Source organism: Rhinatrema bivittatum, chromosome 8 (genome assembly GCF_901001135.1).
Source record: "Rhinatrema bivittatum chromosome 8, aRhiBiv1.1, whole genome shotgun sequence".
Taxonomy (NCBI): domain Eukaryota; kingdom Metazoa; phylum Chordata; class Amphibia; order Gymnophiona; family Rhinatrematidae; genus Rhinatrema; species Rhinatrema bivittatum.
The window spans coordinates 200,817,369-200,841,975 of NC_042622.1; the positions used below are offsets into that span (position 1 = coordinate 200,817,369).

Genomic DNA, 24,607 nt, shown 5'->3' on the forward strand with positions numbered 1-24,607 from the left:
ACTACAGGAAGAATTACGATTCAGCAGCGATATGTTTTCTCTAGGAACGCTTGTTTTTTCTTTCTTATTATTATGCCTAGGGGACTTTCAGGAGAACCTACCGGATGACTCATGGCTTTAAAACTCTGGTCCCTAAACGTCAAGGGACTTAATTCCCACGCAAAACGTCAACTTTTAGCTCAAGATTTACTACGCCATCATGTTGACATTGCCCTTATCCAAGAAACTCATCTTCGAAAATGACATGAACATCTTTTGCAACTGCATAATTACTCGACTGTATTCCTGGCTGCTAGTGCCAAGAATTCCAAGTATGCTGGAGTGGGTATCCTGATAGCCAACATGATGACTTTTACTATAAAGGATTCTCTGGCTGATCCCTTGGGCCGTTTCCAGTTTCTCAAAATGATCTGTGATCAAAAAACCCTAACCATTGTCAATATTTATGCGCCTAATTCGGGGCAAGACCATTTCCTCAAGGATGTCCAGGAGAAATTGCTGACTTTTGCTGAGGGACAGATCATTTGGGGAGGAGACCATAATTTAGTGTGCAACCCGACACTGGATACTTCTAATAGGCAAATTGCAGGAGGTTGGAAAGCTTCTTCTCAGTTATCTCAACTGATGCCCACCTGGAGTTTAGTTGACATCTGGAGACAACGCCACCCTACTGAACGGACGTACACGTTTTACTCAAATCCCCATAATATGTACTCTCGTCTGGACTATTTCCTCATTGACATACATTTACAAAATTTGGTGGTTGAAGCTGACATAGGCCCGCTCACGTGTTCTGACCACGCACCGGTCTGGACTGTACTGGACCTTACTGACTCCGATCCCAGTATCCGTTATTGGCGTCTCAGAGATGATCTTCTAAAATCTAAGGAACACCTTCCTTCCATACAGGCGGCCTTGCAAGAGTACTTTAACATCAACCGGGGTTCGGTATCCAATGCAGGCTCTGTCTGGGAATGCTCCAAACTGGTTATCAGGGGCAGACTTATTGCACTTGCCGCGGCGTTAAAGAAAAAGCGAGATCAGAGACGTTCTGAATTACTCCAGGTGATCTCCTCGTTATCGCGCCAACACGCTAGTTCTCTCACTCCAGCACTCCTTAAACAAATCCAGGTCGCTTGTTCGGAACTGCATATCATAGATTCTGCACAGATAGCCCATGATCTGGATAGACTTAAGCAGAGACACTTCGAGGGCAACAACAAAGCGGGAAGGCTACTAGCGAGGAAACTCAAGCAACGTCAACTACTCAATAATATCGCAAAAATCAAGGACAGACAAGGTAACCTTCACACTTCCAGCAACGACATCCGACGGTGTTTTACGGATATTTATTCCACGCTATACAGTAAAGCGAGTCACATCACGCAGGGGGACATTCACAATTATTTTTAATTGATTATTTTTAATTATTTTTTAATTATTTTTAATTTTTAATTATTTTTTAATTGATTACAATGCTTTCCACGTACTACCGTCACTATGTGCTCTTGTTAATTTTCCCTCATCTGCTTCCAATTGAGGAACCTTCGTTCCCTGTAAATAGTTACCCAGTTACTGTTTGTTGATGTTTATTTCTTGTATGCAAAGTTTACTGTTCTATGTAATGGCAGTGCCAAAAGTTCTGTATAATGACACTGTCAAAAAGTTTTAGTTATCTGTAAACCGATACGATGTGCAAACGGCTATCGGTATATAAAAACCTATAAATAAATAAATAAATAAAATAAATAAATAAATTATCTTTTACCTATCATGCTACCAGCCCTGACGGATGACCAGCGGGCCTTCTTGGACGCGCCAATCACCACGATTGAAATTCAGACTGCTCTTAAGGATCTGAAAAGCGGGAAATCACCGGGCCTTGATGGTTTCACGGGAACATTTTATAAACAATGTCAAGCACAGATCATGGAACCCTTAGTGGAATTTTATAACAGTCTATCAGATGACGTCCATCTCCCCCTTCATTCTAACGTTGCGGAATTACAGTTATCGCCAAACCAGGCCGAGACCCCACTCAGTGTGGGTCCTACCGGCCTATATCTTTACTGAACATTGATCTTAAATTGTTTGCTAAGGTTTTGGCAAATCGTTTAAATGTTATTCTTGCGCAGTTGGTACATAAAGATCAGGTGGGGTTTATACCTCAAAGAACGGCAGCAGACAATGTCCGTAAAGTGATTGATATTTTGTGGTGGGCTAAACATGAGCAAACGCCTCTAGTTTTACTAGCTGTAGATGCCGAAAAGGCGTTTGATCTCGTCCATTGGGATTTCCTGTTTGCTACTTTAAACAAAATGTGTTTTGGGGAGTGCTTCTTGGGATGGATACAATGTTTGTATTGTAATCCAGGGGCCAGGATAAAGGTGAATGGTCGGTATGGTGATCTCTTCCCTGTGAATAGAGGTACTAGGCAGGGATGTCCCCTATCGCCTCTCCTCTTTGCTCTCTTTCTGGAACCCTTTACCGCCCGGATCCGAGCATCTAACCAGGCTGTTGGACCCAGTATCTTGAAAATGTCATTATTTGCTGACGACATCCTCTTGACACTTACAAATCCTCTAGACTCCTTAAAGGGGGTCACAGACAAGATAGCTTCCTTTAGCGCAGTATCTGGGTTTAAAATTAACCTGGACAAGACTGAGCTGCTGAATGTGTCCGCAGACCCAGCTATTATCCTGGCCATAAAACAAAAATATCCGTTTAAGGTAGTGCATAAATCAATTAAATATCTCGGAGTCCAGATTGGACCTGATCTTCAGCAATTATTTCATTTGAACTATAAACCACTGGTGGACAGAGTGAAAACTGACGTTCAAAAATGGGATAGGGATTTTTTCTCCTGGGTGGGAAGAGTAGCAATAGTTAAGACGAATATCTTACCTAAATTTCTGTACCTATTTAACACATTACCTATATTCGTCAGTAGTGCCATCCTACGGTCCTGGCAAAAGATCTTATTTGATTTCATTTGGCGGAGACGGCCCCCTAGGGTGGCCAGACGGATCTTACAACAAGCATGGATAAGGGGAGGATTAGGGGTTCCAAATATTGAGCACTATTATGTGGCTGCGCAGCTTACTGCTGTTCCTGATACTCATAGACGGAGCTATGTTAAGCAATGGGTTAAATTTAAAGAATTTCTATTAGGAGGATGCCCTCTTAAAATATTTTTTTGGCAACCTCGCGAAACCTGGCCTCCCATCCGGGCAATGCCTATCACTTTAGGTACTACCCTTAAACTTTGGAACAAATGGAAGAGCCACTTTGTAGGCCACAGGTCATATTTCTATTCTACTCGTCTTTATTATAATTCCCTCTTTCCTGCCGGACAGGACAATAGCTCCTTTCAAAATTGGCACCGTCAGGGTATCATTAAGATGGAGGATCTCCTTAGTGGAGGTACACTTATGTCATGGGCAGATATACAAACTAGATACCATATACCCAGGCAGAATTTCTTGGCGGGTAGCCAGATACTTCATTTTCTAAAGACCCCTATTATCACTAAGGATTTGGCGCAAGGTAAAACCCTTTTTGAACATTTTTGTGAGACTGTTGACAAAAAAAGAGGGATGATATCTAAATTGTACAATTTATTATTGAGACCTGTAACTCAAACCTTCCACTACATGGCCCACTGGGAAACGGACCTGGGTTATACTATTAGTCCTGACTCCTGGACACAAATCTTCACCGCAGCTCGCAAGTGTTCAGTATCCGCCACATTACAGGAAAATTGTTATAAGCTTATCACTAGATGGCACCTCACCCCAAGTACTTTACATAAACGATACCCTCAATTAAGTGATCAATGTTGGAGAGGCTGTGGGCAGACAGGCACCTTCTTCCACACTTGGTGGTCCTGCGATAAGATCTCCCCTATGTGGCGACTAGTCGCACAATGGTTGGGGCAAATTTTGGACATTCAAGGTCTCTTTGATCCTGGATTTATGCTGCTTTTATATCCACACATCCCTATGAAAAAATCACACATCACTTTTTGTCATCAAGTTTTTATTGCCACAAGATTAACCATAGCCAGTTATTGGAAACAGGATCTGACTCCGTCTTTAGCAACAATACAGCACAAAATACATTATTACTGTAAAATGGCAGCTATTACAGCGGAATTACATGACTCCTCGCATAAATTCCGGGACACATGGTCTTATTATTTGCAATAGGAAACAAAACAAGCAGAGCAGTAACTTCATCATCCGGCTCAGTCAGATGTTTTGCAGATATAGAGGATATTAGGCTAAAATCTCCTGATGCCCCTTTTTTGTCCTCTACTATACTTGCCTAGGTCATTATCTCTCTCTTTTTTCTTGTCTATTGGTTTCTTTCTCCAGTTGGCTCTAGTTACTGTATTTATGACCGGACTCATGGAAGGGTGGGGGGGGGGGGGGATTTGGGGGGTAATACCCAACTGGTTCATAATGTATACTTGTTAGGTTTACGAACTGTATTTCATGTATATACAGATGTTGATCATATTGTTTGTCATATTGGGTATTCTCTTTGTTTGAAAAACCAATAAACTTTAAATTGAAAAAAAAAATGGGTGCTGTGGCTGCACGGCAATTTTTTGCATTGGGGGTTAATAGCTAATAGCCTCATCAACAAGAAAATACATGTGATGAGCACTATTAGGTATGCGCTGGTTTGGACTCATGTTTTGGATGTGTCCAAAACATGCATCCAAGCATATATAAAGCTATGCGCTCAGCCAAGTACATTATATTCCATCAGTCTGTCTGTGTCTTGGCACTATGGAAATTAAAAAAAAAAACTCTCTAAATGCTTTATTACATGCTTCAACTGGCTTGGTCTATCACTATCATTATGGTTTTACCAAAGACTTTCAACACTCGATAAATGCAGTTTCTCTGTGACTCCTCAGTTGCTACTTTACATTACTAAAGAAGTTTAGCTATACAAAAGTATCATATGTAACAATGCTTTATAAAGAAATATACAGACAAAAGCATGTATAAACCTCTGGACTAAAAGTTACATTGTAAAAATTTAGGAAGCATTTCAATCTAGCCAACTAAAAACCAACCACGTAGGAGAATTTTAACTTGTTCACCATAAGTTGGCTGAAATACTTCCACACACGATAATGTGTAATGTAAGATAGAATAGGATAGAATGACATACCTAATAAAGCTTTTAAAAGCAGCAGACTGAGGGTTAATGCAGAGTGGAACTCTGTTTCCTTTTTGCTGTTCCAAAATGAACCGATGAATTATTTCTGCAGGGAATAAACAGGCACAATAAGATTTACACACTACAAACCACTAAAAAATGTTTTCTACCTGAATTAGTTCAGAGGAAACCTGAAGATTATTAAAAAGAATACCAACTCACTTGACATTAATTTTCTAAGTTAAAGTGAACTATCATTTACACTTTTTCCATTTGTACTTTAACTAAAGTCCTGTGGGACAAAATATCAAGCGGATGCCCATTATATTAGAAGCTGCATAGTGGATCTGTTATGATAGTTTAGAGCAGGACTTCCCAAACTTTTAGCAAATGTGACCCCATTTTAGCAATTGAAAATTCACATGACCCCTTTCAAATTAGCAGGGTGTGAAACCCTGCCAACAATCACTCCATTCTCATCCTCACTTCTGCTGATCTCCTCTCTTAACCTCCACCCTCTCTAATCAATTCTCTCTCTCAACCTCCAACACCTCCTTCAATCACCACTCTCCCTTCCAGCATACCTCCTTTATCAACCTCCTCCCCTCCAGCTGATACCCACTTATATTCCCCAAAAATCCTCACCACTCCAGCCCATTCCCTCTCATTACCTTCAGTGCTTTTCGAATCCCCAGCTGATCCTCTCTCTCCCATGTCTTTCTTATAAACCCCAACTTGATCCTGTTGCCACTTCCCTCTCACTCTATTCCTTCTCTCTCACCTCCCAGCCTCCTCCCTCCCCTCCAGCCCTTCTCTCAACATCCTCTTGATCCCCTCTCGCCCTCCATCCAGCTCCTCTATGACATTGCAATCAATCTTCTTTCATCCCCCTTCCACAGCCAATCCCTTTTCAGTTGATTCTACCCTCAAACCTCTCCTCCATCTGATCCTTCCCTTCAAACAGCCCCTCCTCTAAATATTCCCCTAAGCCCCAGTCCAAAAGTGGATGAAAACTGGTTAGAAGAGAGAGCAGGCTGATAGGTAAACAACTCTGCTTTCCCCTGTGTTCTCCCAGGACAGCTGGATGTAGTCTTCACATATTGGTGATGTCATCAGACGGAGCCCTGTCACGGAATACTTTTGTCAACGTTTCTAGAACTTTGACTGGCACACTGAGCATGCCCAGCATGCCATAAACCCTGTGGCTACAGGGGTCTCCCTTCAGTCTCGTTTGTAGCAAAAGGTGCAAGCGAAAAAATAAAATAAAACGGTTTCGGACCCAACTCCGCGGGGTGGTGGATGGGTTTCGTGAAGGCTACATCCTGCTGTCCTGGGAGAACATCTGTTACGGACAAGCAGGATAGTAGTCCTCACATAAGAGGTGAATTAGCAAGCTACAGGCTGACTCATATTTATTTGGACCAACAGCATACAACTTGTGCAACAGGCACAACAACTGGTGTACTGTTGCTAAAAATGAGGCAGCCTGAAAATCACAGCAGATGGATGTGGAAGGAGTTGGGATTATACTGGAAATACGTTTTTCAAGACGGATTGGCCAAAGACAGAGTCTTGACGTCCTTCCTTGTCCAGGCAGTAATGTGCTGCAAATGAGTGGAGAGACTTCCATATTGTAGCTTTACAGATGTCAGCAATCGGTACTGAACGATAGTGTGCTACTGAGGTTGCCATGGCTCTCCCTTCACTCGTCCCTGAAGGGGAAGGCCTGCTTTCTCATAGCAGAACTTGATACAGTCTGCTAGCCAGCTGGAGAGAGTTAAGTTTGCCCACTGCAACTCCTAGTCTGTTTTTGTCAAAAGAACCAAAAAGAGTTGGGTGGATTTCCTATGGACTGCAGTGCAGTCTAGGTAAAATGCAAGTGCATGTTTACAGTCCAAGGTGTGTAAAACTCTCTTGCCCTGGTGAGAGTGAGGCCTTGGGAAAAAGGTGGGCAAGACTATAAGCTGATTCAGGTGAAAGTCGGTTACCACCGTGGGAAGGAATTTAGGGTGAGTACGGAGGACCACTCTGTCATGAAGGAATCTTGTATAGGGTGAGTTTGTGAAAAGGGCTTGTAACTCACTGACCCTTCGAGCAGTTGTAATGGCTACTAGGAAAAGAACTTTCCATGTAAGAAATTTATCATCACAGAGTGCAAAGGCTCAAACGGGAAACACATGAGTCTTGCAAGTACTACGTTTAGGTCCTATTCGGTAACTGGTGGCTGTAGAGGGGGCTTAAGTTGTAGTAGGCCCCTCATAAACTGACTCACAAGGGGTTACGCTGTTATTGGGGCATCCCCTACTTCCTTGTGGTACGCTGAGATGGCACTGAGGTGTACCGTACCGAGGAAGTCTGGAGACCAGAGTCTAAAAGGTGCCAGAGATAATCTAATAGAGATGGAGTGGGTGTTACGACTGTCGCTACCCGACGTCTCCACTCTGCTCACCTTACCTTTTTTGCGACTCCTCCCACGGTTGATGGACGTCTGGCTGCCGCGGCGTCTGCCTGCCGTCCTCTCTGGCGCTGCATCCTGCCATGTTGTCCAGGTACCATAGGGCGCACGCGCCACGCGGCCCTGCTTCTTATTCTCTCTTTGGCGCAAACCTCAGGGGCGTCCCCCTGTGATGATGTCACGCATCCCGGATACAAAAGCCTACACTTTTTGCTAGCTAATCGAGTTAGCAAGGAAAGGGATCGCCTTACAGATAGGATTCGCTCTCCGTACCTAGCTACTCTGCTACTCCAACTTTTGGACTTTATCCTAACGAGGTACCCGCTCCTCGGGGGCCTCTCTCATTTCTTTCAGGTCGCTATCAGGAACCGGTACTCGTTCCTCGAGGGCCCATGTTCCCTGACTCGCTGCCTGAACTTACTGCCTCTGCTTGGAAGAAACTGCTGCCTACATCAGTGAGTTACCAACTTTATTTCCTCAGAGCTGTTCCCTGGAACCAGGTACTCGCTCCTCGAGGGCCTGCCTCTATTCCAGCTTCTGTATTATCTTCTGGGAGAAACCGCTGTGTGAGTAACTTTACCAACGAGGCTCTATACTAGAACTTTGTGTATGCTCCACTGTACTCACTATCTCAGTTTTCTCCACTACAGCACAGCCATAGAAGGAAGTGCTGTTCCAGTATCCTGAGGAAACCTAAGCCCAGCCGGGCTTCATCTCTACTCAGTACTGCCACCTCTGGTGGCTTCCCAACTCTGTCTAATATAAGATATAACTCTGTGTTGTGTGTCTCAAAGCTGAGCCTGACCTGTGGCCCCTCACGGGACTTCCCCCCGTGGGCGTGGTCAGCTGCCACAGTGTCCAAGAGTCCACCCAAAACCTTACAAACAATAACAGTTGGGCAGGAAAAGGGGTCGATACCTTTTTGCGTGCACCACATGGTAAATCTATTCCACTCATAAAGGTAAGATTTCCATGTGGAAGGCTTTCTTGAAGTTACTAGCACTTGAGAAACCTTAGTCGAAAGATTGAGCGGTTGTAGGATCAGGCTTTCAACATCCAGGCTGTGAGGGATAGGGTCTGAAGGTTCGGGTGGCGTAATATGCCATGGTTTTGAGTTATGAGATTGGGGGCTGTGCCCAGGTGAATGGGTTCTCGGATAGAGAGGTCGAGAAGCATGGGAAACCATACTTGTCGAGGCCAGTACGGGGCTATGAGTATCATTGATCACGTGTCCTGTTGTAGCTTCATGAGAGTTTTGGCTATTAGTGATATCGGAGGATACGCATATAGGAGGCCTGTGTTCCAGGGGCGAGCAAAGGCGTCCATGGCTAACGTGTTTTGTTGCCTGTTCAGGGAGCAGAATCTGTCAACTTTGTGATTCAGTTTGGATGCAAAGAGGTCGATGACTGGTTGACCCCAGTGTTGGAAGATTTTGCTTGCCTCACAGGAATCCAGAGACCACTCGTGGGGATGGAAACGACTGAGGTGATCTGCTACTACGTTCTGTATGCCTGCCAGCTAAGTGGCCCAGAGATTCTTGGAGTGTGCAAAGGCCCAGGCCCAGATCAGCGCAGCTTCTTGGCAGAGCAGATAAGAGCCTGTGCCTCACTGTTTGTTCAAGTGGCACATTGCAACTGTGTTGTCTGTCTGAGAACAGTCTTGTGTGAAAGGCAGTCCTTGAACGCATATAGAGCATAACGTATTGCTTGAAGCTCTAGGAAGTTGATTTGAGACCTTGCTTCGAGTTGTGTCCAAGTACCTTGAGTTTGAAGGTTGTTCACATGAGCTCCCCAACCCAAGTTGGATGCGTCCGTGGTTAAGGTCACTTGAGGAACTGGTTGCTGGAAGTGTAGACCTGTCTGCAAGTTGGCTCTGTTTGTTCACCAGAGAAGTGACAGACGCAGCTGGTCGGTTACATGGATCAGGGATGAAAGAGGTTGAGTGGCTTGGAGCCACTGAGATTTCAAAGTCCATTGAGTTATTCTCATGGCTAGCCTGGCCATAGGAGTGACGTGGACCGTGGAAGCCATGTGGCCCAGCAATGTGAGGAACTGATGGGCTGAGGCTGTTTTATATGTGCGCAGAGATGTAGCCAGTTTGGAGAGTATGTCTGTGTGGTTGTTGGGCAGGAAGGCCTTTGTGACTGTGGTGTCCAAATGTGCTCCGATGAAGGTAAGGAGGTGAGATGGATTCAAGTGGGATTTCTGGTTATTGATCAGGAATCCTAGCGAGAGTTGGATCGACTCTTTATTAACCAGTCGTCCAGGTAAGGAAAGACGTGTACGGTGCTTCTGTGTAGATGTGCGGCAGCCACTGCTAGGCATTTTGTAAATACTCAAGGTGCTGAGGTCAGACTGAATGGCAGAACTCGGTATTGAAAATGTTTGTGACCCACTATGAAGCGCAGGTATTTGCGGTGATGTGGGAATATGGCAATATGTGTGTAGGCGTCCTGAAGGTCCAGAGAACAGAGCCAATCTCTTTGTTGTAGTAGAGGAAGCATGGTGCCGAGAGACACCATCCTGAATTTTTCTTTTTGAAAAGATTTGTTGAGATTGCGGAGGTCTAGGATGGGGCAGAGACCGCCCTATTTTTTTGGAATTAGAAAATGGCATGAGTAGAACCCTCTGCCCCTCTGTGTCCGGGGGACGGCTTCTACAGCCCTGGTTCGCAGAAGGGTGGAAAGTTCTGACTCTAGAAGCAATGTGTGGTCTTTTGGGACCACAGTGGATTGTGTGGAGAGTCCAGGGGTACTGTGAGGAAGTTTAAATGGTATCCCTGGGCTATGATGGATAATACCCATTGATCTGTTGTTATGAGACGCCAGTTATGTTTGAAGTGGCGCAATCGGCCTCCTATGGGTATTTCTGGGTTTGGGTTCATTGACGAGTGGACGCTGTTCTCTGGAAACGCATCAAAATCTGGAGGTTGGACCAGCTTGTGGGGCTGGTTGTGCTCTGGATGCTTTGGGCTGGCGTGTATGTCCCTTCTGAGGGTCTCTGGCTGGTCTTGCTCGAGATGCAGGAGGATAGTATTTGAATGAGCGGTAGAATGGTCTTCTGGGGTCTCTTCTCATGCTTTTGCAGGATGAAGAGGGAGCGTCCGTAGTGACTGTAGACAACTGACATAGGGTCTCGTGGTGGTCCTTCAACTGAGCCACTGTGTCCTGTATTTATCTCCGAAGAGATTGTCTCCACAGTGCACGAGAGATCAGCAAGCTTATCTTGGACCTCAGGTCTTAAATCAGAAGCTTTCAGCCAGGCCCATCTTCTAGCACTGATTCCTGTTGCTGACAACCGGGAAGCAGTCTCGAAGGAATCATATGCCGCTCTTACCTCATGCTTCCAACCCATTCTGGATGATGGCAGTCAGGCTTTCTTGCTGCTGTTGAGGCAAGGAGTCCGCGAAATCTTGGACTTGCTTCCAAAGGTTTCTTTGTTACTTGGTCATATACAGTTGGTAGGCGGCTATACGGGATACCAACATGGAGCCTTGGAAGATTTTTCAACCCAGTCCATCTAGGAACTTCTGGTCTTTACCAGGGGGAGCTGAGGAATGTGGACGTAATCGTTTAGCTTTCTTCTGTGCGGATTCTACCATAACATTGATGAGGCAGTTGTGGTTTCTGAAAGCCTGGGGCATGTTGTACTAGGTATGTTGCATCTGTTTTCCTGTTGACTGGTGGAACAGTGCCAGGATGCTCCCATAGGCGGTGTAGGAGATCCAAAAGCACTTCATGCACTGGAATTTCCATAATTTCCTTGGAGGCATCAAAAACAGCAGAACCTTCAAGGTCTTGTGACGGGTGCCCTCTTCAGTCACTAGGTTGAAGGGGACGGTTTCGGACATTTCCTTGATAAAGTTGGTGAAGGAAAGGTCTTCTTGAGGAGACTGCTGTCTTTCCTCTGGAGGAGGAGAAGGCTCTGAGAGCAAGTCCTCTGATGTAGAGGTATCTGTGTCCTCATCCTCCCATGGGTCATAGGGTGTTTCATGTGTTCATGGTCGAGATCCTAAAGGAGGGAGAATGTCCAACATTCCAGGGTGCATGGGCATCGATGGAGGCCTCGATGGCTTCAATGGAATCTATGGCATCGAGGGGAACGGTGGATGTTTAGGTCCCGAGAGCCCCGATGGACCTGGAAGCGGCTCCGGCATCGATGGACTTGGAGCTAGACTGGAAGTTGTGTCGTCTTCCTCCGAGGAGCCTGGAATAAGTATCGGGAGCTATGGAGGTCTCGATGGCCGACTCAGTGCTGATGGAACGGGCTGAGTTGGGAAAGCACCAATGAGGGTATCGAGTCGGTACAGCAACGGTGCAAACCGATGCTTCTGGGGTCAGTGCCAGTATGGGGGCCAGCATCGATGGCAGTTGCAGGTTTTGGAAGGCATCGAGGACTGCCTGGTGGACAAGGATGTCCAGTTCCTCTCTGAAACCTGGTGTGGATAGCGCAGCTACAGGAGGAGGCAGGCTAGGCATTACTGGCCCTTCACCAGGAATTTGTGGAGCCTTAGTACCCGGCACCGATGTCAGTGGGGAACGCCTCGGTTGCAGAGGAGGATGGGGGCTCCTCTCCCCGGGCCCTCTTCGAAGGCGGCTCGATGGCCATCGATGCCGCTACGATGTCGGTGCCAGTACTGGGCGTGGAATCGCGTCAGTGCCGGTGGCAATGCTTCCCCCTTGGTGCTTGGTCCAGTCTTTCCCCGGCACCGAGGTTGATGCTACCGATGTCCTGGAAGGCGTTGGTGACGGATTGTTACCGTCTCCCTGCTGCTCCCGGCGAGGTTTGTCGATGGAAGGACAGTTACTCGCTGGTGATGACTGAGCATAAGAACATGCCATACTGGGTCAGACCAAGGGTCCATCAAGCCCAGCATCCTGTTTCCAACAGTGGCCAATCCAGGCCATAAGAACCTGGCAAGTACCCAAAAACTAAGTCTATTCCATGTTACCATTGCTAGTAATAGCGGTGGTTATTATCTAAGTCAACTTAATTAATAGCAGGTAATGGACTTCTCGTCCAAGAACTTATCCAATCCTTTTTTTTTTTGATGGAGTTAACTTTAATTTAAAAAGAGTCTCCATCTTATCAAGACGGGCACGTCTGGAGTCATTTGGGCACAATTGGGACACCGGCGGACATCATGCGATGGGCCCAGGCACAGAACACACACATTGTGAGGGTCTGTGATCGACATTGTTCAAGGACACACTGGGCACTTTCTGAACCCAGTCGCCATGTTGAAAAAAAAGGGCGTGAAATGGTCGGTGACCTGCGGGAGCTGAATGGTAAGGCGGCAGGAACCGACCAGAGACTTGGGAAAAAGTACTCACCAAGTGTCGGAGGGAACGGAGCGCGATGGGAGACCCCTATTAAGGAACTTTTAAAGAAGTAAATTTCAAGTTTTTCAGTGAGGAAAAAAGGTGAGAGAAATCTCACAGAGCTCCAAACCTGCGAAGCAAACTGCAGCGGGGAAAGAAAGAGTCTGAAGAGAGACCCCTGTAGCCACAGGGATTATGGCATGCTCAGTGTGCCAGTCAAAGTTCTAGAAACTTTGACAAAAGTATTCATGACAGGGCTCAGTCTGATGACATCACCCATATGTGAGGACTACCATCCTGCTTGTCCTGAGAGAAACATCTTTCTCTTAGGTAGGTTCAGTGGTTGGTGAAGAGCCGTGCAATCTCTACTGGCCCATTAACACTCAGCCCTTTCCTATCCTTGTGGTTGGTCCTAAGCTTGATGGTGATCTACAAGCAGCAAAAGCATTAGTAATGAAAGTGAGCACAGGGCCTGTGAACCAGTTCAAGTGCACAGACCCTGCAGTAACCCCGATCCCTCCTCGTGCAGGGCTTCATGTTACCACAGAAACTCATGCAAGGGCAGGTCCACTACAGGGTCTGTGAGGGCATATTGGCTCACAGGCCCTGTGCTGACTTCCAGTACTAATGATGCTGCTTCTGGTGCCTGATGAGTGGTGCCATATGAGGCATTTGTGACCCCAGGTGAAGGTTTTGTGACCCCATTTGTGGTCCCGACTCACAGTTTGGGAAGCCCTGGTTTAGAGTTACAACAGTAATACGGTTTATTTTAAAACATGGAAAGATATCCTTAACTTTTATAGACCCACTTAGAAATTTGATTTTAAGGCAAAAATTACACCAGCTGATAAGCTACTTCATGATATCTATTATACTAAGGCGGCTTCAGGGAGTAACCAATTAGAAGGGTGTGTGGGCATGGACTCTGTAGTACCATGCTGCCTCTTTCCCCAAATGAATCAATCTAGGGCACATGTTTCCAACTTTTTCAGGTGCAAAGACTCCTTTTCAACACCCAAAAGGTTTAGGGACCCCCATCTTGTCCTGACAAGTCTCTCTCCCTGAGTCCTTCCTCACCATCCCTCCCTATCAGCCTCTCTCCACAAGTCTGTCTCTATCATGAGTCTTGCAGTCTCTATCTCCACCCTCCCCCTCTCCACAAGTCTTTCCCATCTCTTCCTAGGCCCTCCTCATCAGTTTCTCCCTCTTTCTTTTTGTAATTAAAGGTTTTATTGAAAGTCAACAAACATGACAAGTAATAAAATACATAACCAAAAATATAAGACAATGTGTGACTCAGTTTTATATAAGCCGAGAATCCCCCCCACTCCCATCCCTTCACCTGCAAATAATACAACCCAAAAGGTTGTAAGTCAGTTAAGCTTCATATTGCTACAATCTTATAAGTAGCACAGTTATCTTGAAGAGGGTACATACATCAAAACATTAAAAAAAAATCCATTAATAGCGTATGTGAACGTTCATTGAAAGGAATAGTAGAAAAATAAAGTATAGCCTCAAATTAACCACTCAGGTCTAATTAGAATGAATAATATCATTCCCATAACTAAAGTGGAAATTCTAAGGAAAACCATCAAATGTACTTCTCCATTCATACAACAGGGGCTCTAATACACAAAACCCAGAAGATATAATGGAGAAGCTTAGATAAACAATATAACCTAACACGGACAACTTTCCCCCCACTTCAAGAATGGACCCCATATTTTTTGAAATGACAATTTACGTTTATCAAGGCAGCTGAAATAAATGCCAGTCGGCAATAGTCACAAAAACAAAGCAGAAGCTGATCAATAATGCTGATTAGCGAAGAAATGAAATAGATCGGTGTAACAAGGGACTCTTTATTCAAACTTGCCCTACTGGCCGAGTTTCGCTCACACAGGAGCTGCCTCAGGGGCTACTGTTCAGATGGGTACTTGAATATAGCAACGTCAATGTGAAACCATCACAATATGTTAAAGGTGATTCTTAGCGCTGTCAGTGCAGTCAATGCCGCGGATATGGTATTCAAAATTGTATCAGGTATAATTAACAAATTATCAAAAATCTTAGCGCTGTCAATACAATCAAAGCCTCAGATGATACTCACAATGAATGTATGACTATGGGAGAGTTGTCCTTTGCTATTAACCATGACACACGGCGCTACACATTTTTGAAACTATGTCAATCATACTATTCAGAATACCATGTCTGAGACTTTGGTGGCATTAAATATCATTATAACTATTGAAAGTCAAACATCTCAGTAAGTCAGCAGTTTGTTAGGTTATAAATTTGAGTACAGGGAAGTTAAATGACATGACAGACACAAAGTGACTACTGAACAGGTTTGCAGCTGTTGACATCTAAGTCAGGGAGTTTTCAGCAAAAGCCACAAGCAGGTCTGGTTTTCAGGATATTCACAAAGAATATTAATCTAATGTGTTTGCATACATATGGTCTAGAAAGCCAATTTACATAGCTTAGTTAACCTGAAAAGCAAATTTGTTTGTGGCTCTAAAGGACCAGAAAGTTGAGAACCTGTTTCAAGCCCTCGGCTATGCTGCTAGTTCATTATATTCCCAGTACAGTCGTAACTAAATAACTGAAGCTAATTCTGGCATAGACTCTTCAGTTGGGAAAGTTGAGCAATACTTGCCTTTAACTTGCCGAACAGAACTAAGGTTCTTTTCAAAGGTATCATCAAACTTAGGATTCGTGATGGGCTCAAAGTCACTGGTATACACCCTTCCAGTTGAGGTGGAAAAGCAACATTTACACATGCATGTGTGATACCGTAGTCGCCCTTCATCCAGATATGGGTGAGCCAAGGCATCTTTTGCAGATATTCTTTTTGACTGAAATATTAAATGAAGAAAGAACTGAACATTCTAAGTATATTTTTTAATCCAAAAGACATGTATGTGTAACTAAAAAAAAAAAAAAATCATGTCCTGTTTTACTATCAAACAGGTAAGTTTCAACACCAGGGGGAGCTACTTGCTCAAGTTGTGAATTTAACCCTCCAGCAAGGCAGCTACAGCAGATCATTAAACCAGAATCATTCCATACATAAAATGCATTAAAGTTTAAACCACATCATCTCTAATAAATTCACCATTAATCTAGGGAATTGTATCCCAGAATTCTCTTCCTATTGTTTTATGCACCATTACTTTGCTAATAATAACATAGGCATTATGTGTTGTTAATGCCCGATGCACTCTGGGCATACTTCTTGAATATGCTGCTAAAGAAAGGTTTCTGAGAAGTCAGAGTTCAAAAGATGTTAACAGCTGAAAGCAGCTTAATAATACGTCATAGTATCACAGCTGTTATGACTCCCCCTGTAGCTGTGCTATGGGAAGCTTCTCACCTCTTTCCTGGAGGCTGCTCCGAAGCCGGGGTCTCACCTACAAACTATCCAGGATTTGCTCCAGGGCCTGGGAGGCCTTCGATGTCCTTGGGGTCTGCCTGAGGCTTGGGTCTGTATGGACTTCCTGGTTTGGGCCACGCCCTTCTCCCTAGGGGCTGGTCCGCAGCACTTCTCAATTATAGGGCCAGCTAGGTGTGGCCCATCTAAACTCCTCCCAGGGAGTTGCCTGTTTTCAGCCCTATAAAAGGACTTCAACTTCCAGTCAGCTTTGCCTTCGCAATGAGCCAGTCATCTGAGGAGCTTCTCCTTCCTCTTAGACTCCATGTTCCTGCTCTTGCTTGGTGTTCCAGTTTTCCACGGGATCCCTCTTTGTTTCGTCTCTGCTGTTCCTGATGTCCTGATGTTCCTGACGTCCTCCGTCTCTGCCCTCCTGATGTTCCAGAATGCCTGACGTCCTTGATGGCTAGAGGTCCCTATATACCTGATCTTCCTGATGTCTGTTCCTGCTATGTTCCAGCTCTCAGAGTCCTCCAAGTGGCCACCCCGAGGGTAAATCCGTTCCGTCGGTTCCTGCTTCCGGTCACAGGAGTCTCTGCCAGTTGGATTCCTTTCATGAGCCTGACGTCCTCCGTCTCTGCCCTCCTGATGTTCCTGACGTCCTCAGTCTCTGCCCTCCTGATGTTCCAGAAGGCCTGATGTCCTCGATGGCTAGAGGTCCCTATATACCTTATCTTCCTGATGTGTGTTCCTGCTATGGTCCAGCTCCCGAGTCCTCCAGATGGCCACCCCGAGGGTAAATCCGTTCCGCCGGTTCCTGTTTCCTGTCACTGGAGCCTCTGCCAGTTGGATTCCTTTCCTAAGCCTGACCTCCTCCGTCTCTGCCCTCCTGATGTTCCGGAAGGCCTGATGTCCTCGATGGCTAGAGGTTCTTATGTTCCTGATCTTCCCTGATGTCTGTTCCTGCAATGTACCAGCTCCCCGAGTCCTCCAGATGGCCACCCCGAGGGTAAATCCGTTCCGTCCGGTTCCTGTTTCCAGTCATTGGAGCCTCAGTCAGTTGGATTCCTTTCCTGAGCCTGCCCCGCTCCCGCGTGGTCCGTGACCAGCCTTATTTTATATATTTATTTCATAATGTTTATATATCGCCTTTACAATTCAAAGAATTAATCAAAACGGTTTACAATAAACATACATAAAAAATAACATAAAAATAATATAAAATTTTGACCGCCATAACAATCATTAAGACTGACCAAGAACAAAAAAACAGTAAAAAAACAATTAAAAAACACACATAAAAAAACAAAAGAATATCCTAAAGCTATGAGAAATTGTATAGTCCAGAAACATGGTAAAATTGAATTGTAATGATGAAAAACAATCAGAGGTTGTTAATACCAGAAGTTATATAGTGGTTAAAGAGCTATAGGCTTTCTGAAAAAGATAAGTTTTTAACATTTTTTTGAATTGTGGAGCAGAGGATGTGAGACGAAGAGAGTCCGGTAATGCATTCCAAAGTATGGGACCGGCGACTGAAAAGGCCCTCTTCCTGGTTAGTTCCAGTCTAGCAAATTTAACAGTAGGAATATCCAGCCAATGTTTTGATAATGACCGAAGCTGTCTTACAGGTTTATAGATTCATAAATTAGAACAGAGTCATACTGAGTTTGTATTATAAATGAGCGCTTGTATAATATTTAATACTTTATACTGTATTCTATATTTAATTGGAAGCCAATGATAGGAAAAAAGGATCGGAGAAATATGTAACGACGAGTTACTCCGGATAAAATCCGGGCTGCTGAATTTTGTATTAACTGCAGGGGAAAGATAACTGTATCCGGTAAACCTAAAAGGCTGTGTAGGGCGCGTAGAGGACAGGGTGGTCCGTGACCAGCCCACTGGGTCCGCCCTGTGTAGTGGGCTGTGTAGGGCGCCCTGAGGAACAGGGCCCACTTGTCTTCGTCTAAGTCTTCAAGTCCTTTTCGTCTTGTCTGGATTTTCCAAGGTCTGTAAGAGTCATCCTTGCCTCGGACATTTCTGTTGCCTTGAGACTCCACCTACTCTAGTCTTAGATGCCTTCTATGACCGGAGCTTCCATCTGCTCGCCTTTCTGGATGTCTGTGGCTTGTGATCTACTCCTGAGTCCTGAAGCCTTCATCTCAGCCTTCAAGCTTCAGCCCTTGTCCGCCCTAGTCTCTTTTCCAGCCTGCCGCCTGTGCTGCTCCCTACACCAGGTCCGAAAGGGCTGGGAGTAGTCAGAGGACCACTCAGAGACCACCCTTGCGTGGTTGGCCTCATTCAGGCATGCAGGTCGGCAGGGGCCTGGTCACCTCCAACCCTAGACGAGGTCTGTCTTACCGCAAGGGGCACACATCTCACCCCCAGCGCTCCCAGCCACCGGAGCGCAACAACAGCATTCCAACCATCAACTTGACTGTGAGTTCTTACAGTTAATTTTCTCTTAAAGTACATTTAAATCCATCTTTTAATTTTTTTCTTTTTTTTTATTTCTAAATTTTCAAATTACATAATTCAATAATACAATTGAACTTTCAGAAAGGAAATAAGGTATTATAATACATACATCTTATTTGTTCCATTTTATTAATAGACTACCTATCTTCCTTATTTCCAAGGTACTAGACTAGATACTTGGGGAAAAGAAATTAAGCAAGTTATAGACCAAAAGATCTAATTTTTTTTTTAATACAAATTCACAGTTTCCTCCAGGAAAATCCAAACTGTAAAATGCCAATGGCTATTCTTATAGAAATTAGTTTAAAACTGCAGGGGCTTGCAACTCTAGTCTTTGCCACAGACCAGTCAGGTTTTCATGATATGCTAAAATAATAAGTTTAAGAAATACTCTTAAATCTAATAAGTAAAAGGATCAACGACACACAGTTTTATAAAGTAGATAGGTCTAGAGGCATGGTTAGGTTGGGGAAGAGAAATAACATGCAGAGATTACACTTTCAAAATCGACAAGTGTACTTTTATATGGAGAAAGTAACTGCAGAAAAAGCTGGTGAAAATCTCTGTGGGTACTTTTTCTCAGAGCAATTTTCAAAGGGAAAATTTGCTGGTACTTTCTATTTGAAAACTGGTGTAAAATTACCCACAGACTTCGCATCAATGCAGGCAGTTTTGAAAATAGCCCCCTATATTACATATATATTCTCTATTTCAGAGGTTCTCAACCCTATCCTGTAGTCATACCTAACCAGCCTGGTTTTTAGGATATTCATAATGAATATGCATAAGATAATCTGCACATAGTGGGTCTCCAGTGTATGCAAATCTATCTCATAGAAATATAGAACAAGACAGCAGATAAAGATAATATAGCTCATCTAGTCCCTCCGTCCATATCTCCTGCTCAGTTTTATAGTCCATTCTCCTTCAGAGAATCCCTATGCTTAACCCATGCTTTGACTTATGATACTGTACTCATCACTATCACCTCCACTGGGAGGCTGTTTCATGCGTCCACCACCCCTTCTCTACAGAAATATTTCCTTGCGCTATTTTTGAGCCTACCCCTTTTCACCCTCATTCCATGACCCCTTCATTCTAGAGCCTTCCTTCCATTGAAAGAGGTGTATTCATTATGGATGCCTGGAAAATCAGAACAGTTAGATATGCCTCCAGGAAAAGGTTAAGGACCACTGCTTAAAACGCAACGCAAATCATTTCAGTCAACATAAAAAATACTCTTCTTTTACAGTTAGAGACTGGATTCTTCAACAGAAAGCAAATGTTGCTTACCTGTAACAGGTGTTCTCAGAGGACAGCAGGATGTTAGTCCTCACATATGGGTGACATCACAGGATGGAGCCCAATCAAGGAACACTTTTGTCAAAGTTTCTAGAACTTTGACTGGCACCTACTTGGCATGCCCAGCATGGCACCAAACCTGCTGCCAGCAGGGGTCCCCCTTCAGTCTTGTTTAAAGCTACAGGAAGTGCCGAAAAATAAAATAAGAAAACGAACCCAACCCTGCGGTGTGGCGGGCGGGTTTCGTGAGGACTAACATCCTGCTGTCCTGTGAGAACACCTGTTACAGGTAAGCAACATTTGCTTTCTCACAGGACAAGCAGGATGGTAGTCCTCACATATGGGTGAGTACCGAGCTGAGGATGTCCGAGAAATGCACCAAATGTACCCAAGACGTGCAATAGACACAAGGATTGGGGAGGAATTTGGTAGAGAGCATCCTGAACCCTAACGGGCAGGCGGAAGGGTGTTGGTACATCAAGTTGTAAAAAGGTTGCACAAGACAGATTGGCTGAAGATGGAATCTTGTCTAAGCAATAATGGGCTGTAAAGGTATGGAAAGAACTCCAGGTAGCAGCCCTGCAAATGTCAGGAAGCGGTACCGAGCGTAGGTGTGCTACTAAAGTCGCCATGGCCCTCACAGAGTGTGCTTTAACACGGTCTTGAAGTGGAATGCCTGCTTGCTGATAGTAAAAGGATATGCAGTCCGCTAACCAAGAGGAGAGAGTCTGCTTACCCACAGGCTGCCCCCAATTTGGTGGAATGGAAAGAGACAAACAATTGAGTGCTTTTCCTGTGGGCAGCTGTACAGTCTAGACAGAATGCTAGAGCATGTTTACAATCAAGGGTATGCAGAGCCTGTTCTCCTGGATTGGAGTGAGGCCTGGGAAAGAAGGTAAATTGGATTGATTAATATGAAACTCTGATACTACCTTAGGTAAGAACTTAGGGTGAGTGCGGAGTACTGCCCGGTCCTGCAGACGTTTAGTGTAAGGCGGATAGGTAACTAGGGCCTGTAATTCACTAACTTTGCGAGCAGATGTTATTGCCAAAAGAAAAATCACTTTCCATGTGAGATAGCTAAGATCACAGGATTGTAGAGGCTCGAATGGTTTCATGAGCCTTCCCAAAACCAGATTGAGGTCCCAAGAAGGGGCCAGAGGGCGCAGTGGAGGCTTGAGGTGAAGCAAGCCCTTCAGAAAACGTGTTATGAGGGGTTGTACTGAAACAGGAACATCCCCGACACCTCTATGGAAGGCGGCTACCGCACTGATATGCATTCTGATGGAGGTGGTTTTTAGACCTGATTCTGACAAGTGCCAGAGATAGTCTAGAAACTTCGTGGTGGAACAGGTAAAGGGATCAAGGGATTGAGAAGAACACCATGATGAAAACCTGTTCCATTTGTAAAGATAAGATTTTCTCTTGGAAGGCTTCCGTGAAGCAATCAGGACACGGGAAACTGGCTCCGAAAGGTTAAGTGGCTGAAGAATTAACCTTTCAACATCCAGGCCGTCAGAGACTAGGCCTGAAGATTGGGGTGGCGTAGGCACCCATCGTTCTGAGTGATCAGAAGCGGGTCCTTTCTCAAGGGAATGTGCCTGCGAATGGAGAGGTCCTGAAGAGTTGGAACCCACACCTGGCGAGGCCAGTGAGGTGCTATCAGGATCATGCGTCCCTTGTCCTGACGTAACTTCACGAGAGTCTTCGAGAGAAGTGGAAGTGGAGGGAATGCATATAGGAGACCGGTTGCCCATGAGAGGGAGAACGCATCTCTTGGCTGAGAGTGTTGGCTGCGAGTGAAAGAGCAAAGGTTCTCTACTTTGTGGTTCTGAGGTGATGTAAAGAGGTCTATGTGGGGGTAACCCCAACTTTGGAATATTGAGTTCGCTACAGTGGGGTCCAGGGACCACTCGTGTGGTTGAAAGGCGCGACTCAGCTTGTCCGCCAACACATTGTCCACTCCCGGCCAGTAAGTGGCCCTGAGGTACATCGAATGGGAGAGGGCCTCCGCCCATATCTGCGCAGCCTCCTGACACAGTAGGTAGGAGCCCATCCCTCCCTGTTTGTTGATGTACCACATGGCCACCTGGTTGTCCGTCTGAATGAGGATGACCTGGTTGGAAAGGTGATCCTGAAATACCCTGAAAGTATATCTGATTGCTTGAAGCTCCAAGAAATTGATTTGGTGTTTGGCTTCCTCTGGAGACCAAGTGCCTTGTGTCTGCAAATCGGCGACATGGGCTCCCCAGCCGAGGTTGGAAGCATTGGCGGTGAGAATTATTTGAGTGTCTGGAGCTTGGAAGGGCAGGCCTCGGAGGAGATTGATCTAATTTTGCCACCAGGCTAGAAACTGACAAAGTGAGTCGGTGACGTGGACAGTGGTCGATAGAGGTTGGATGGACTGAATCCATTGTGACCTTAGAGTCCACTGTACGACTCTCATGGCCAAGTGGGCCATTGGGGTAACCTGTACTGACGACGCCATGTGTCCTAGCAGGAACAGAAAGTGGCGTGCAGTTGTGCGGTGCTGAGACTGTAGCTGGTATGCGAGAGAGATGAGAGTGAGAGCTCGCTGTCGAGGCAGAAATGCCTTTGCCTGCAAGGTGTCCAGGTCTGCCCCAATGAAGGATAAAGTTTGAGATGTGACTAAGCAGGATTTTGCGTAGTTGATGAGAAATCCTAACGAAGTCAGAGTGTGTAAAGTAAGACGTAGGGACGACAGAGCAGCCTGCTGAATGGGAGCCCTGATAAACCAATCGTCTAGATAGGGGTAGACATGAACACCTTGAGTCCTGAGGAAGGCTGCTACTACTACGAGGCACTTGGTGAAGACTCGTGGTGCAGATGCTAGGCCAAATGGTAGCACTCTGTACTGATAGTGCTTGGGGCCTACCAGAAATCTCAGGAACTTGCGATGAGATGGAGTTATCGCAATGTGTGTATACGTGTCTTGGAGATTGAGAGAGCAAAGCCAGTCTCCTTTTTGCAGAAGAGGAAGGAGGGAACCCAAGGTAACCATCTTGAACTTTTCTCCGTGGAGGTACTTGTTGAGGGCACGTAGGTCCAGAATTGGACGAACACCGCCTGATTTTTTGGGGATTAGAAAGTACCGGGAATAGAATCCTAGGCCTTGTTGGGAGTAGGGCACTGGCTCTATTGCTCTGCACTGGGGGAGGAGGGAGCCCTCCTGCTCCAGGAGAAGTGAGTGGTCGGTTGTTCTCCACATCGGTAGAGGTGGGGAGTCTGGTGGGATGGAGAGAAAGTTCAGGTGAGAGATTATGGCAAGGACCCACTGGTCTGAGGTGATTGTGTGCCACCTGTTGTTGAAATGGCATAATCGACCTCCCACTGGTATCTGAGGCAGTGGAAACTGGCTGCTGCTCTCTATGCAGGAATCTAAAGTCAGAAGCAGGGCCCGGCTGAGGAGCTACCTGCGGCTTTTGTTTCCGCGGTTGACGAGACTGGGCCTTTTGGAAAGGTCTCGTGGAAAGAGTCCTAGACTGTGGTGGATAGGACTTCTTTGGATGGAAGAATGACTTTTTAATATCCTTCCTGAAAGGCTGTTTGGAGGAATACTCAGAGGGCATCAGAGAGAGCTGGCGAAGGGTCTCATGATGGTCCTTGAATTCCGCCACCATCTGCTGAATCTATTCGCCAAACAGATTGTCGCCTGTGCAGGGCAGATCAGATAATCTGTCTTGTACTTCAGGGAGCAAGTCAGACGACTTAAGCCAGGCCCATCTTCTTGCCGAAATAGCAGTTGCAGATACCCTGGAAGCAGTGTCGAAGATATCATAAGAGGATCTGATTTCATGCTTACCTGCCTCGAAGCCCTTGTGTACCAGGGCTTGAAGCTGTTCCTGGAATTGCTGAGGCAGGGATGCTGCAAAGTCCTGTATCAGCTTGAATAAGACCTTGTTGTACTGGGTCATATACAGCTGGTAAGAGGCGATCCGGGAGATATAAGCATTGATCCCTGGAAGACACATCGGCCAATGGCATCCAGGAATTTCTGTTCCTTACCTGGGGGAAAGTAAGAGTGGGATTTTGATCTTTTTGCTCTCTTTTGGGCCGATTCTACAACCACAGATTGGTGATCCAGCTGAGGTTTCTGGAATCCTGGGGCTGATTGGACCAAATAAGTGGTATCAGCTTTCCTGTTGACTGGAGCAACAGAACCAGGGTGTTCCCAGTTCTTTTTGAGGAGCTCCAAAAGAACCTGGTGAATAGGGATGGAGGTTATTTCCTTGGGAGCATCCAGGAATTGTAACCGCTTCATCATTTGATGCCTATCATCTTGCTCAGTCTGTAATTGGAAGGGAACCAATTCAGACATTTCCTTCACAAAATTTATGAAGGACAAGTCCTCTGGAGGAGAACGCTTCCTACTTTCAGTAGGAGAAGGTGGAGATGGTAAATCATTGGTGACTTGAGATGAAAAGTCAGTCCAGGTGTCATAGGGATCAGCACCTCTCCCTGTAGGAACCTGAGA

General features: G+C 45.4%; 1 protein-coding gene across 4 annotated transcripts in view; it reads right to left on the reverse strand.

Moving 5' to 3' along the window:
- The window catches only part of NLK (nemo like kinase), a 642,623-nt gene that overhangs the window by 55,566 nt on the left and 562,450 nt on the right, over positions 1-24,607 (reverse strand). For all 4 annotated transcript variants that reach the window (XR_003858197.1, XR_003858198.1, XM_029612542.1 and 1 more), the window contains 2 exons: positions 15,616-15,814; positions 5,188-5,281 (listed from right to left, as the gene is read on the reverse strand). Coding sequence is in view for 2 of the 4 variants with exons in the window: in XM_029612542.1 (XP_029468402.1) it covers positions 5,188-5,281; positions 15,616-15,814 (293 nt within the window). In the remaining 2 variants the exon portion in view is untranslated. The remainder of the gene's footprint in view (positions 1-5,187; positions 5,282-15,615; positions 15,815-24,607) is intronic.